Genomic DNA, 11,727 nt, shown 5'->3' with positions numbered 1-11,727 from the left:
TAGTACACTGGGACCACAGATGGGCAGTAGATCTAGTGGAGAAGACATGTTCCTGTAGGTCTTGGCAACTCTCAGGGCTACCATGTCCTCATGCAATCAGTTGCATTTATTTCAAGACACATACATTAGATGAGTACATAGCACCATGTTTCAGAGTTGCTGAGTTCAAGAAAACATATAACCACTACCTCATTCCAGTTGAGGGCATGCATAGTTGGCATGTGTCAGAAAGAGAAAAGCCTGAAGCCCCCCATATGTGAGGATGCTTGGACGGCCGAAGAAGGAAAGGAGGAGGGAATCAACTGAAAAACCTAAGCCAACCAGGATGTGTAGGGTTGGAACTGCTATTAGGTGCAAGATATGTAAAGGTGTTGGCCACAATAGGACCACTTGCAACAAAAAGACAGCTTCTTCTAATCCAGGATCTACTCCAGCGCCTACTCCTGCCACAACTGCTTCTGCAGCAGCACCAAATGCAATGATAGTGGTCTCAAGTGCACAGAACAGTGCAGCCAGTGGTCAAGTTGTTAGCAGCAAAAGACAGAGGCAATCAGATACTAGTGTACCAACAGATAGTTCTCAGGTAATTTCATTGATTTTTCTATTCTAATAACACATGCAATTTCGATTAAGAATTCAATTATATTAAATGACAGTAGCATTAACATTTGCGTTTCAGAGCTCTAAAAGCAAGAAGTCGAATGTGACAAAGACCTCAGCCATGGCTACAGTGGAAACTCAAAGAGGAGGAACTGCTACAATTAAGCTTCATGCCCAAGTTCCCCTATCACAGACAAGCTCAAGTGTCACAGTTCAGGTCTCTTCAGGAAAGGCACATGCAAAGGTGGAAGCCACGGAACCAGTGAAAAGGAAGAAAACAACACCTGCCAAGTTTCAAGAGTATCTTATGCTTCCTCCTAGCAGTTATGTTGCAGGTTCAAACAAAAAAGTGTAATAGGGCCTAAGACCATGTACTGTCGTGTGGTTGTGTCCAAGAACATGTTGTGTCGTTGTGTCCAAGAACATGCTTGTTTGTGTGGTTGTGTCCAACAACATGCTGTGTGGTTGTGTGTGAGAACTAATTCGTCCCAACAACTTGTTTGCTATGCACTACCTGTTTGTTAAGAGTTGCTTTGCCCTTTTGATGCACAAAAGCAATTATCATGTCCAGAAGAAAATGCCATCCATTGCACATTAGGGTTCGCTTACATTACAACAAAAGGATAGTGGTTTGGAATTTCCATTAGCTTCGACTAAACAACTTCTCAGTTGCTAAACATCAATCCTACAACATCCTACAACAACAGCAACTAAAAAAACTACGGCTCTGCATGTCCAGCTCTGCAAGAGATTTATCCAGCTTTGATCTCTCTTCAGCAAGACATATCTCCATTGCGGATGACGTGTGCGGCTGACTAGGATAGAAACCACCCGGTTTTGGCCCAGGGGGGTTTTTTGTCCGGTATTCAAAGTTCAGGGGTGGAGGATACCCGGTTTCGTAATATGGGGTTGAAACTCGGACGCTCAAGACAGTTCGAGGTTGAAATATGGACTTTTTCCATTATAATATGATTCATAATCCAGTAGTGGACAACAGAGTACGGCATGAAACAAACATAAGCAGTCTGCTTGACCAACAAGGGCCGAATTCGCTAGTAGCTAGTAGGACTGATAGATGAGCCCATGGACCAACAACACACGGCCTGGATAGACTAACGACAGCAGACGAGACACATTGCAAAGCACTACTTCTAATCTAACAGCTACTAGAACGCACCAAAGTAGAGTAGAAACCGAGATAGAATTCAGGCCGATCAACACCGACAGCAACGACAAACACAAGCCATCATGTTGTCGATGCCGCTCTTGACGGTGGATCACTCGATGGTTAGCATTGCCCTCACATCATACTCGACGGTCTCGTAGAAGTGCTGCACCAACGAGACCATCTGCATCCAAACCAAGCCTCATTAGTTGCATGCACGCGAAGTATTGGTGGATTTAATGACAGTTAGAATTCAAAATTTACCTCGTTCTCGACGGTGTTCTCCAAAGGGGTGTTCTCCAAACGGACTAGAGTCGCAGTGAGAGGGAGGGACTTGCCGCACGCTGACGACACAATTCTGCGCAGCTCATCCAAACTCCTGATCACGAAGAAGGAGAGGCCCAACGAATAAGCAGCACCCCCTCGGCTCACGAAGTTAAGCCTATCACCAACTGTAAAGAGAAGCTGCACACACACGTTGGACACTAAACCATCAGAGGAAGGGGCGGACAGGGGAGACGCAACCAAGGATCAGTCAGGGGTGAGGGGGCGATCGATTTTTACCTCGTACAGGCGAGTCTTGGGCGCAGGCCTGAGGCAATCAGCCACTTGTAGGAGGAGCGCGTATCCTTGGTCTGCGACGTCCTCCAGGGCTTCCCGCACCCAGGCCTCGTCATCGGTCAGCGGGGAGTGGTAGACGCGGGGAGTCGTAAACATCTTGCTCCTCGACTCCTCGAGATTCTTCACCAGTTCCTCCTGAGAAAACAGAGTTCAATCAAACATAGATATTCAAACGCCACAAAAGGTTCAAACGGAAAGGAAGATACGCGTTTGAACTTACACCGGAGAAGTCTCCCATGCTGTCAGGATCCGTGCCCGGATTAGCACAGGCAACCTTGACATCTCTGGCCGGGGCCTTACAAACAAAAAAAAAAGAGAAAAAGAACAGCATGGTCAGAAAGATTGGAAGGACAAATGAACAGAGGCCAGAGAAGAAAGTAAAAATTCTTTATATAGTTTTCACTAAGAACAAGATTGAAAAGAGAGAAGAAGCGGAGAACACATTGAAACAGAAATTAAAAAAACAGAAAATCTTTGCAACAATATACTACTGATAAAAAATCAAGCAGAAAGGGAAGAGTTCATGCCGTTTCTTCCATCAAGAAAAAAAAAGAAGAGAAGCAGGAATCGCTTTAGTTCCCGTAACGAAGGGCTGATCGCTGATAGAGCCTTAAGTCCCTTAACAGATAAAGAGAAGGCATGGGAAAACGGGATCTAGAAATCAAGAACGAAACAACAGGAAAAACACATCTGCCAAGCTAGTTGCTACCAAGCTCCTCTGCCATGAGGCGGCATACACATACAAGCACGATCTCGAACGAATGGAAGAGAAACACGAAGAAGAACAAACAGGAGATGCACGCGATAGGAGCACATCTCAGGCCAGGTCCGGGTCCTTGCAAAGCAAAACGAGGGGGGAAAAGAAGAGCAACCTGGTGAGAAAGAATCATCAGAGGCAGACCAAAAGGCTCCCACCCTATCATATGGAGGAGATCGACTGAATTGGCAAAAAGGAAAATGAACAGAGATCAGCATAAGTTTCAGAGAAGATTATAATAGAAATTATTTACACAGTTTTCATTAAGAACAAGTTGGAGGAGAGAGAGAGAAGCGGAAAGTACACTGAAACAGAAATAAACCCCCAGAAAATCTTTGCAACAATACAGTACTGATCGAGGTGGGTACTATACGGTGCGTCGTGCACGCGAGCGTCACCCTTCTTTCGGAGAAAAACCGAGAAAAATCAAGCAGAAAGGGAAGAGAGTTCATGCAATTTCTTCCATCAAGAAAAAAGAAAGATAAGCAGGAATCGCTTTAGTCTCCGTAACGAAGCGCTGAGTGCTGAGAGAGCCTTGACAGAAAAAGAAAAGGCAGGTGACGGGATCTAGAAACCAAGAACGAAAGAACAGGAAAGGCACAACATCCCTGCGCTGCTGCGCACCTCTTGCTAGTTGCTAGTACTACCCTGCCATGAGGCGGCAGCGGCACGCACATACAAGCGCGACCTCAATCGACAGGAAGAGGAACACGATCGAAGAAGGAAGGAGATGCATGCAAGAGCAAGCGCATAGAACCCAGCCGCACACACCGACTGACCTACCCGTCCCAGAAAACACCGCAAAAAACCAAGGGACTAACCACGAACTGCACCGTGAGCACCCCGCCGTGGCCCGCCCCGACCCTCCGGCCGGCGAGCACGAGCGGCGCGCCGTGGGCCGTGGCCGGGGAGAGCCGGCACCAGAGCCAGCCTCCCGGAGCCGAGGAGGCCAGCGCGGCCGGACGGAAGGGAGGCGGCGGCGGCGGCGGCGGAGCGAGCGACCAAGGACGCCATGGGTGCGCTGCTGGTTTGTTGGGAGCGCAGGCAGAGGCGAGGCGAGAGGAAGAAGAAGTGGGTGGTGTGCCTGCCCGGCAAGGGGGTGGTTATATAGCCAGGGGATGGCTTTGTATCAGAAAAGTCCCTCCTTCGTTCGAGTTTTCCACCGCAGTCCCTTGTTTATGAGCAAGTAGATGGCTATTTTCCTAAACACACCCTCTCTCCCTCCTGTACTTTGCTGCCACAGGATGGCTGGCACTGGCAGACTGCGCAGGCGCCCTGCCACCGGGATGGGATGTTGCTTGCGGCCAGCTGTTTCTGTGCACGATATTGTGGCGTCCGATCCCATCGTGGAACTCTGGAACATTTTGCTAGCGCACGCGGTGCGTGGATCGGCGTGGGTGCACGGACGCCGGCCGCCGTGCGCGCCCGGCCGGCGAGCGGCGTAGAGCTAGCCCGTCCGCCGGGGCGGCTGCCGGCTCCCCAAGTACGCGTTGGACTGGACGTGCGTGCACGAGATCAACAAGCAGAAAGGAGAGGCTCCTGCAGGGGCAGGCAGGAGGAGCCCCCTCGGCCAACGGCTCTGATTCCGTTCGAAGCCACGACAAAGAATGGAAAAGGATCCTGGAGCCAAAGCCTGAGCCTCGCATCGTCACGCTCGTTCGAACTGAGTTCCCGGTGTTTCGGTCCTGTTCGGCTGACCACATGAATAGTATAGGACTGGTAGAATGAATAGTGTTCTGTGAGAGGAAACAAGCCGAAACAAACCAAACCTAGATAAGCCAAACAACCTCGAGTCTTTTTTGCAAAGGGGATCCTTTGCGCCTGAAATTTTAACGTTTGAATGAAGGGAGAAGAACACTTGTTTCTTCCTTCTTAATTAATCTGCTTGAAGTAAAAGTTATTTTTCTCAGCTCACTCATGGATCGCAGTGGTATTCTCCGATCCCTACATTTTTTTAGGGCATTTTGTATTAACAATGTTTCGACAATCAAGTTGGTGGGCATACTTAATCAAGGTTTGGAGGAAGGGAGCGAGAGAGAGTAGAAGAGACAATAATATCCCCTATATGATTTCTTTCTGGTGTTTTAATTTCTCTCCATCTGATGAAATTTTCTTAGCTCGTCCATCGAAGTAGTAATTAATCAGAGGCTTTGCGCTTGGAGTAATCTCATCAGTGTGCCACCTGGCACCCCCTCGGACCCTCCGGATCAGGCTCCTACTTTTGCTTGGGCGCCAAGCATGGTTCACGCACACGGTGACTCTACTTTTGCTTGGGCGCCAAGCTAATTATGTGCAGGTGATGGACAGTACTGTCAGCAGGCCGGGCCCACGCACCAGGGGACAAGCCAGCCCCCAAAGCCCAACCGCTTTGATTCCGTTCGGTGCAACGACAAACAAAGGGGGGAAAGAAGCCTTGCAGCGTTCTTCGAAAGTGTGGCCGAGTTTCAATTTTTTTAAAAAAAAAAAAGCATCTCCCTGAAGGTTTATGAGCGAGAAGAGTTGTCTGAATCTGAAGTTTACTCTTCTCCCTGACTCGGTACAGTGGTATTCCAGTTGCATTGTATGCTCCCTGCTGCCTGCTGGGCCTACTTGATCAAGGTGTGGGAGGAAAAGGCAGAGAGGATGAGCAGAAGAACATTAATGTGCATTCTTTTGTTTTATTATTATATTCTCTATTTGATGGCATGCATGGAGTGGCCTTGTCCGACCAAAGTCACACCAAGTTGTAACGAGTTGCATGCGACTAGAGTACAAATACCATATTTGAATTTTGAGCTCGGTCAACCGATCGATCGAGTAGCATGAAGCCCATCTGCCCATGCATGGAAATGAAGTTTCCACAACCTCACTCGGAGTCCTGCTGACAAAAAACACTGGTTCCTTCAACTGGTCTGATGCTACTCGCTTCAATGATCTCATCAGCTCCATCGCCCTGGTCGAGATCCCCCTGGTGGATCGGGCATACACATGGAGCAACCGTCGGGTCAATCCTACTCTAGTGCGCTTGGACAGATGCTTCGTAAATCTTGATTGGGACGCTTGTTTCCCAAACACTACTCTTTCTTCCCTGACCCGCTTTGCTTCGGATCATGTTCCACTCCTAGCCTGTGCTTGCACGCGTGTGCCTCGAAGTGTTTGCTTTCGTTTCGAAAATTCTTGGCTCCTCAACAGTCAGTTTCCCATGGTGGTGCAATCGGTGCTCGACCAACCTCTCCACGGTTGCCCCGCAAAAACTTTTGTGCTTAGGTTGAAACGTTGCCGTACCGCTTGCCGCTCTTGGTCCCGACGCCAGCGTCCTTTGGTGCAACGCGAGGGTGACACTAAGATTCTCATCGACGCCCTTGACCTTCTTGAAGAAGAACGACCGCTGCATGCCTCTGAAGCTGCTCTCCGTTGCCTTGCTGTGCGGAGCTTGCAAGCTATCCACTCTGAAAAACTTGAGTTTTGGCGTCAACGTTTCAACACTCGGTTAGCTTTGGATTGGGATGAGAACTCCCGTTTCTTTCACGCTGCAGCTTCTGGACGGCGTCGGCACAACACCATTGCCTGTCTTGAGGTCGATGGCCTTGCTGCTACTTCACATAATGCTAAGAGCTCCATTCTGCATGACTTCTACCTGAATTTGTTGGGGAGTTCATGCACCACAATGTGGCATTTCGACCTCCAGGATCTCTACCCCAATTTGGACCTCTCCTCGGCTCCCCTTTCTGAACCCTTCACGCTGACTGAAATCACTCACGCCCTTTTTGCTATGGACACTCGTTCAAGCCCTGGGCCTGATGGATTTGGTCCTTCCTTTTACAGAAAGTTTTGGCCTTCACTTTGTCTTGAAGTGCAGCAGCTATTTAATAGTTTCTTTGATGGGTCTTTGAACATGGATGGTCTGAATCGAGCTCTATTGGTCCTCATCCCAAAAAAGGAAGGAGTTCGTTCCGCTGACGGCTTTCGCCCCATCTCTCTGCAAAATTGTCCCATGAAGCTCTTCTCCAAGGTGATGGTCAACCGGCTAAAACCCTTTATCCCTCTCATTGTGGACGCTGACCAAACCGGTTTTGTTCATGGGAGAAGCATCGCAGAGAATTTTGTGTATGCCGCTGACCTGCTGAGCTGCTGTTCAAAGAGGAAAGTGCCCACTGCAGTTCTGAAGTTAGATTTCAAGAAAGCCTTTGATTCTGTCGAATGGTCCAGCTTGGACAAGATCCTCGGTGCGCGTGGATTCGACGAAAGATGGAGGCTGTGGGTGTCAAACATTCTTTCCAGTGGCAAAACTTCTGTGTTACTGAATGGCGTTCCGGGTCGCTGGATCACCTGTCGCCGTGGTCTCCGTCAAGGTGACCCCCTCTCTCCCTACTTGTTCATCATAGTTGCAGACGTGCTGCAAAAGCTCATTTCTAAAGCCTCCCGGGCTGGCGACTTGTGTCATCCTGTTGATCCCTCCCTCCCTTGTCCCGTTCTCCAATATGCGGACGACACTCTTATTCTCACTAGGGGAGACGTTGGCTCTATGCAAACTTTGAAACAAATCTTGGAGAACTTTTCTCTGGCAACCGGTCTCACCATAAACTTTCACAAATCCACTTTTATCCCGATGAATGTGCCTCCAGATGTTGCTTCCGCCATGGCAAATGTCCTTGGTTGCACACTGTCATCCTTCCCTCAAACCTATCTTGGTCTCCCTCTTTCACCCAAAAAACTTCGTCCTGCTGACTACCAACCTCTTCTTGACTCCTTCGATAGATTCTTAGCTGGGTGGAAGGCGCGACTGCTTAGTTATGGTGGCCGGATCGTGCTGGTAAATGCCGTCCTTGGTAGCCTCCCCATATACTACATGTCCTCCATCCTCCTACCAAAAGGTGTGTGTGAGATTCTTGACGCCAAACGCCGTGCGTTCCTCTGGACTGGTGAGGACGCGTGCTCCGGTGCTAACTGTCTTGTCGCTTGGGACCGTGTTTGTCGGCCGCGCGAATGTGGTGGTCTTGGCATCAAAAGTTTGGCTAACATGAATCACTGCATGCTTATGAAGTTCGTCCACAAGTTACATGTGCCAGATGAGCTTCCTTGGAAGTCGTGGTTTCTGTCCCACGCCGGGCCATGTCTCACGGGCACTCCCGGTTCTTATCTCTGCTCTATTGTGAAGGAGGAACTCCCTCGGTACCGCGGCCTCACCTCTGTCCTGCTTGGTGATGGCGCTCGCACATCATTTTGGCTCGACAATTGGATCCTGAACTCACCACTCTCTGAAACCTTTCCCATTCTGTTCTCCCACTGCATTCAGAAAGAGGTCGCCGTTCGGACAGTCGTGACTTCAGGCCTCCGATCCTCTCTGCACCCCCGCCTCACGCGTGCAGCCGAGGATGAATTTCTGATCCTCTCTGACTGTCTTGCACAGATCACTCTCCAGGGCAAGCCTGATGTTCGCACTCTCATGACACTTAATAGGAGCCCCTTTACCACCAGTGACGCTTACTTGGTACTTCAGGGCCCAACTATTCCGGCGGATGTTTCGCGGATTTGGGATATCAAACTGCCAACCAAGATTAAGTTCTTTGCGTGGCTCCTCTTCCATGGCCGTCTCAACACCCGTGCTCATCTCTACCACCGGAATATCAGAACCTTGGATGACTCCTGGTGTGAGCAATGTCCTGGGGTGCTGGAAACAGATGCACACATCTTTTGGGACTGCAGTGCTGCTAGGGGGGTCTGGGACCTGCTGCAGATATGTTTCCATGGTGATGTCTTCAGAAGGCCTTGGGAACTTGTCTTGTCTCATGATCTTCCGAAAGCAGTGCAGGTTGATATGCTTCTCCTAATTCTCTGGCACGTTTGGAAGGCGCGTAATGCACTGATTTTCGACCAGAGTGCCATCTCTCCGATTGCTCTTCTCAGGAAAGTGCTGCATGATGTTGATGCTTGGAGCTGCCGGTTTAGGAAGCTTCGATCTGAAGTTCGTGCTTGGCGTGAGTGGATGGCGGGCTGTCTTACCTAGTTTCTCTCTTTGCTTCTCTCTAACTCTCTCATGTACGTCTCACCCCTCGGAATGCCGAGGTTAAGCTTGTAACAAACCTTACAAATCAATGAATAGTAGGTGGGGTTTCTCACCCCCCGATGCCGTTCAAAAAAAAAACAACTTCCTGGAGATGGCCAATCGAGGTGGCGAGATGATGTGCAAAATGCGTGCTCTACCCATTGGCCTGCGCATGCACAGACACGGTGGCTGCCTCTGCCTGGTGCCTGCGTCTTCGGCGGCAGGTTGCTGGTGCATCACGTACGGGGATCGCCGCGTGTCCCGGCCCAGCGAATCAGCCTCGGGCACCACCGATCCCGAGCGGCTTGCGTGATTGCGGCCAGCCGGCGCCACCATGCGCCTACCCTTTGGGCCGACAGCAACGAGCTCTCTGCACTTTACTTTTTCAGAAGATCAGATGAGAAAAAACGCTCAGCTTTTGCAGGCTCGCCAGGAAACAGGTTTGAACGGCCGAATCTTTTTTTGAGCCCCGCAGCAACCACACACGTGATCTTTCTCCGGAGCCGCGGAGCGCACCGCCGCGCCGGAGATGGCGTTCCTGGCGGAGACGACGATGTCTAGCCGTTGGGCATGGCAACGGAACTCGCGCCGTGCCGGCCGGCGCGTGCCCAATGCAAGCGCGAGACGGCTCACGGCTGCACGCGCGCGCAGCGGTGGGCACGGGTACAGACGCAGGGTGATGCGCGCGGGAAGCATGCCTGCGTGCGTACGTACAGTGCATCGATGGTCGATGGTCGCGGTCGGCTGCAATCTGATGCCCTGGCCACGCCCGGCCGCCGTTTGGCAAGCCAGGGTCAGAGTGTGATAATGCTTGCGGCCAGCTGTTTCTGTACATGATTTTGTGGCATTCGAATTCGACTCGATAGTGGAACTCTGGAACATTGTGCTAGCTGTTTGAATTTTGAACGTTTTAACCTTCGATTAGTTAAAACTAGCAAGGTGGCCCGTGCTAATAGCGCGGGTAGCTAGTATTTTTTAACAATATTTTTTAGTTTGCCAAAGAGATGTATTCATCATTTTATTTATCTTTGGTTCACTCTCCTAGAGTAGTACCTGCAGCTTTCCATGTATAGGTATTCATATCAATCATCAATTTTGAAGTTGCCATGTTTATGTATAGGTATTGAATATTTATGTTGATAAATATTTAATTTATCAATTTTAGCTCAGGTAAAAAAAATCGTTGTTTTCTTCCTTCTGCCTGAGCTCGACCCGACCACCAGACCGGATTAGTCGGCTCGAGATCAACCCGCACATGGTCAAGTCGGTCGGGTCAGTCGGGGTACAACCTTATTTTCATGTATAATTTTCAGATTGGGTTAGATTTGGTCATATTTTTTCGGGAGCTTCGACTCAAAATATTTGGCTCATGCCCAATGTAGCAGGTTGAAAATTTTGACTTGAGCCCAACCTATACATCGGTCAGATTGGGTTAGTCAAGTCGGGTGGCCCATGGTCAGGTCTAGCATGAACATTATGGTCATATATATATATATATATATATATATATATATATATATATATATATATATCCTGATTTTCCTTATTCTTTAAATTCTAAAATTTTCTAATTAGTTAGATCTTTAGATCTTCATAAATTACAACGTTGTAAATTCTTCTCTTTTCTAAATTAGATTAATGTGGGAATTCTCGACACTCTTGTTGAACATGATGGATTATTTTAACACTCCTTTATTGGTATCCTCCATCATTCTAAAATGTAGGTCGTTTTAGCTTTTTTAGAATCATAGTATTTTCTATGTACCTAGATATAATGTATGCCTAGATGCATAGCAAAATCAGTAAACCCATAAAAATAAAAACGACCTATATTTTGGACAAATAGATTAATTATATTTGAAACTTAATTTTATTTAGCTATTTTTTTCAAAATTCATACACATATTAACTACTGATTTTATTAATTTTAACTCTAGATTTACCTTTATTAATCATATTTGACATGAAATATTTATGAACTTGTAATTTCTTTTTATCTCAAATTTTGTTATTTATTATTTGTATTTGTCTTTTACTATTTAGTTAGCTATTTTTCTTCTTAATCGCCATACAAATTGACTATTTCTTTATACTTTTCTATTTTTAAACTTATCTATTTATTGCTCATATTCAATATGGAATTTTTGGTCAAACTTTTGTAGCAAATGATGGCACTCATGTAGGAGTACTATCAATTTTCCTCCTGTATGTTCCACGAATCAATCCACATGAATCTATGCTCCAACGCAGAGTCCTTTCGAGCACACACTTCTGTGTGGCACACGGAAAGGCAATCGATATCGGGCACTACACCTATTTATCTACCGCCTGTTGGGATAGGATCGGACCTCATCCGAGTACACGCACCCAACGTCACGCACATGGACTGTTCATGCGTGTGTTTTTCTCTGGGGCCGGCCAATACAAGGCTCTTTTAATTTTGAATCTAGCTATTTACTAATCGTATTCGATATTGTCTTTTTGAGCTATTTGCTGATCGTATTCAACACGAACTCTTTGATCATGTCCCATTTTTCTTAATTTTTAAACCCCAAAATT

General features: G+C 47.9%; 1 protein-coding gene across 1 annotated transcript; it reads right to left on the bottom strand.

The window, feature by feature from the left end:
* Nucleotides 1–1,587: 1,587 nt before the first annotated feature.
* On the bottom strand, nt 1,588–2,916 carry LOC120675413. The gene is made up of 4 exons (XM_039956632.1): nt 2,607–2,916; nt 2,330–2,521; nt 2,030–2,230; nt 1,588–1,949 (listed from the first exon to the last, which is right to left on the bottom strand). Exons 1-4 carry the CDS (start codon nt 2,715–2,717, stop codon nt 1,878–1,880), a joined length of 576 nt encoding a protein of 191 aa, XP_039812566.1. The 5' UTR covers nt 2,718–2,916; the 3' UTR covers nt 1,588–1,877.
* Nucleotides 2,917–11,727: the final 8,811 nt, after the last annotated feature.

This window comes from Panicum virgatum, chromosome 5N, assembly GCF_016808335.1.
Source record: "Panicum virgatum strain AP13 chromosome 5N, P.virgatum_v5, whole genome shotgun sequence".
Taxonomy (NCBI): domain Eukaryota; kingdom Viridiplantae; phylum Streptophyta; class Magnoliopsida; order Poales; family Poaceae; genus Panicum; species Panicum virgatum.
This window is presented reverse-complemented; position numbering and strand designations above follow the sequence as displayed.

Bases quoted from the DNA above. Each gene is read 5' to 3' on its own strand.
- LOC120675413 (XM_039956632.1), bottom strand. From the start codon at position 2,717: ATGCTGTTCTTTTTCTCTTTTTTTTTTGTTTGTAAGGCCCCGGCCAGA. The intron at 2,522-2,606 runs GTAAGTTCAAAC...CTGTTTTCTCAG, and splicing joins GCATGGGAGACTTCTCCGGT to GAGGAACTGGTGAAGAATCT. The intron at 2,231-2,329 runs GTAAAAATCGAT...GTGTGTGTGCAG, and splicing joins CCAAGACTCGCCTGTACGAG to CTTCTCTTTACAGTTGGTGA.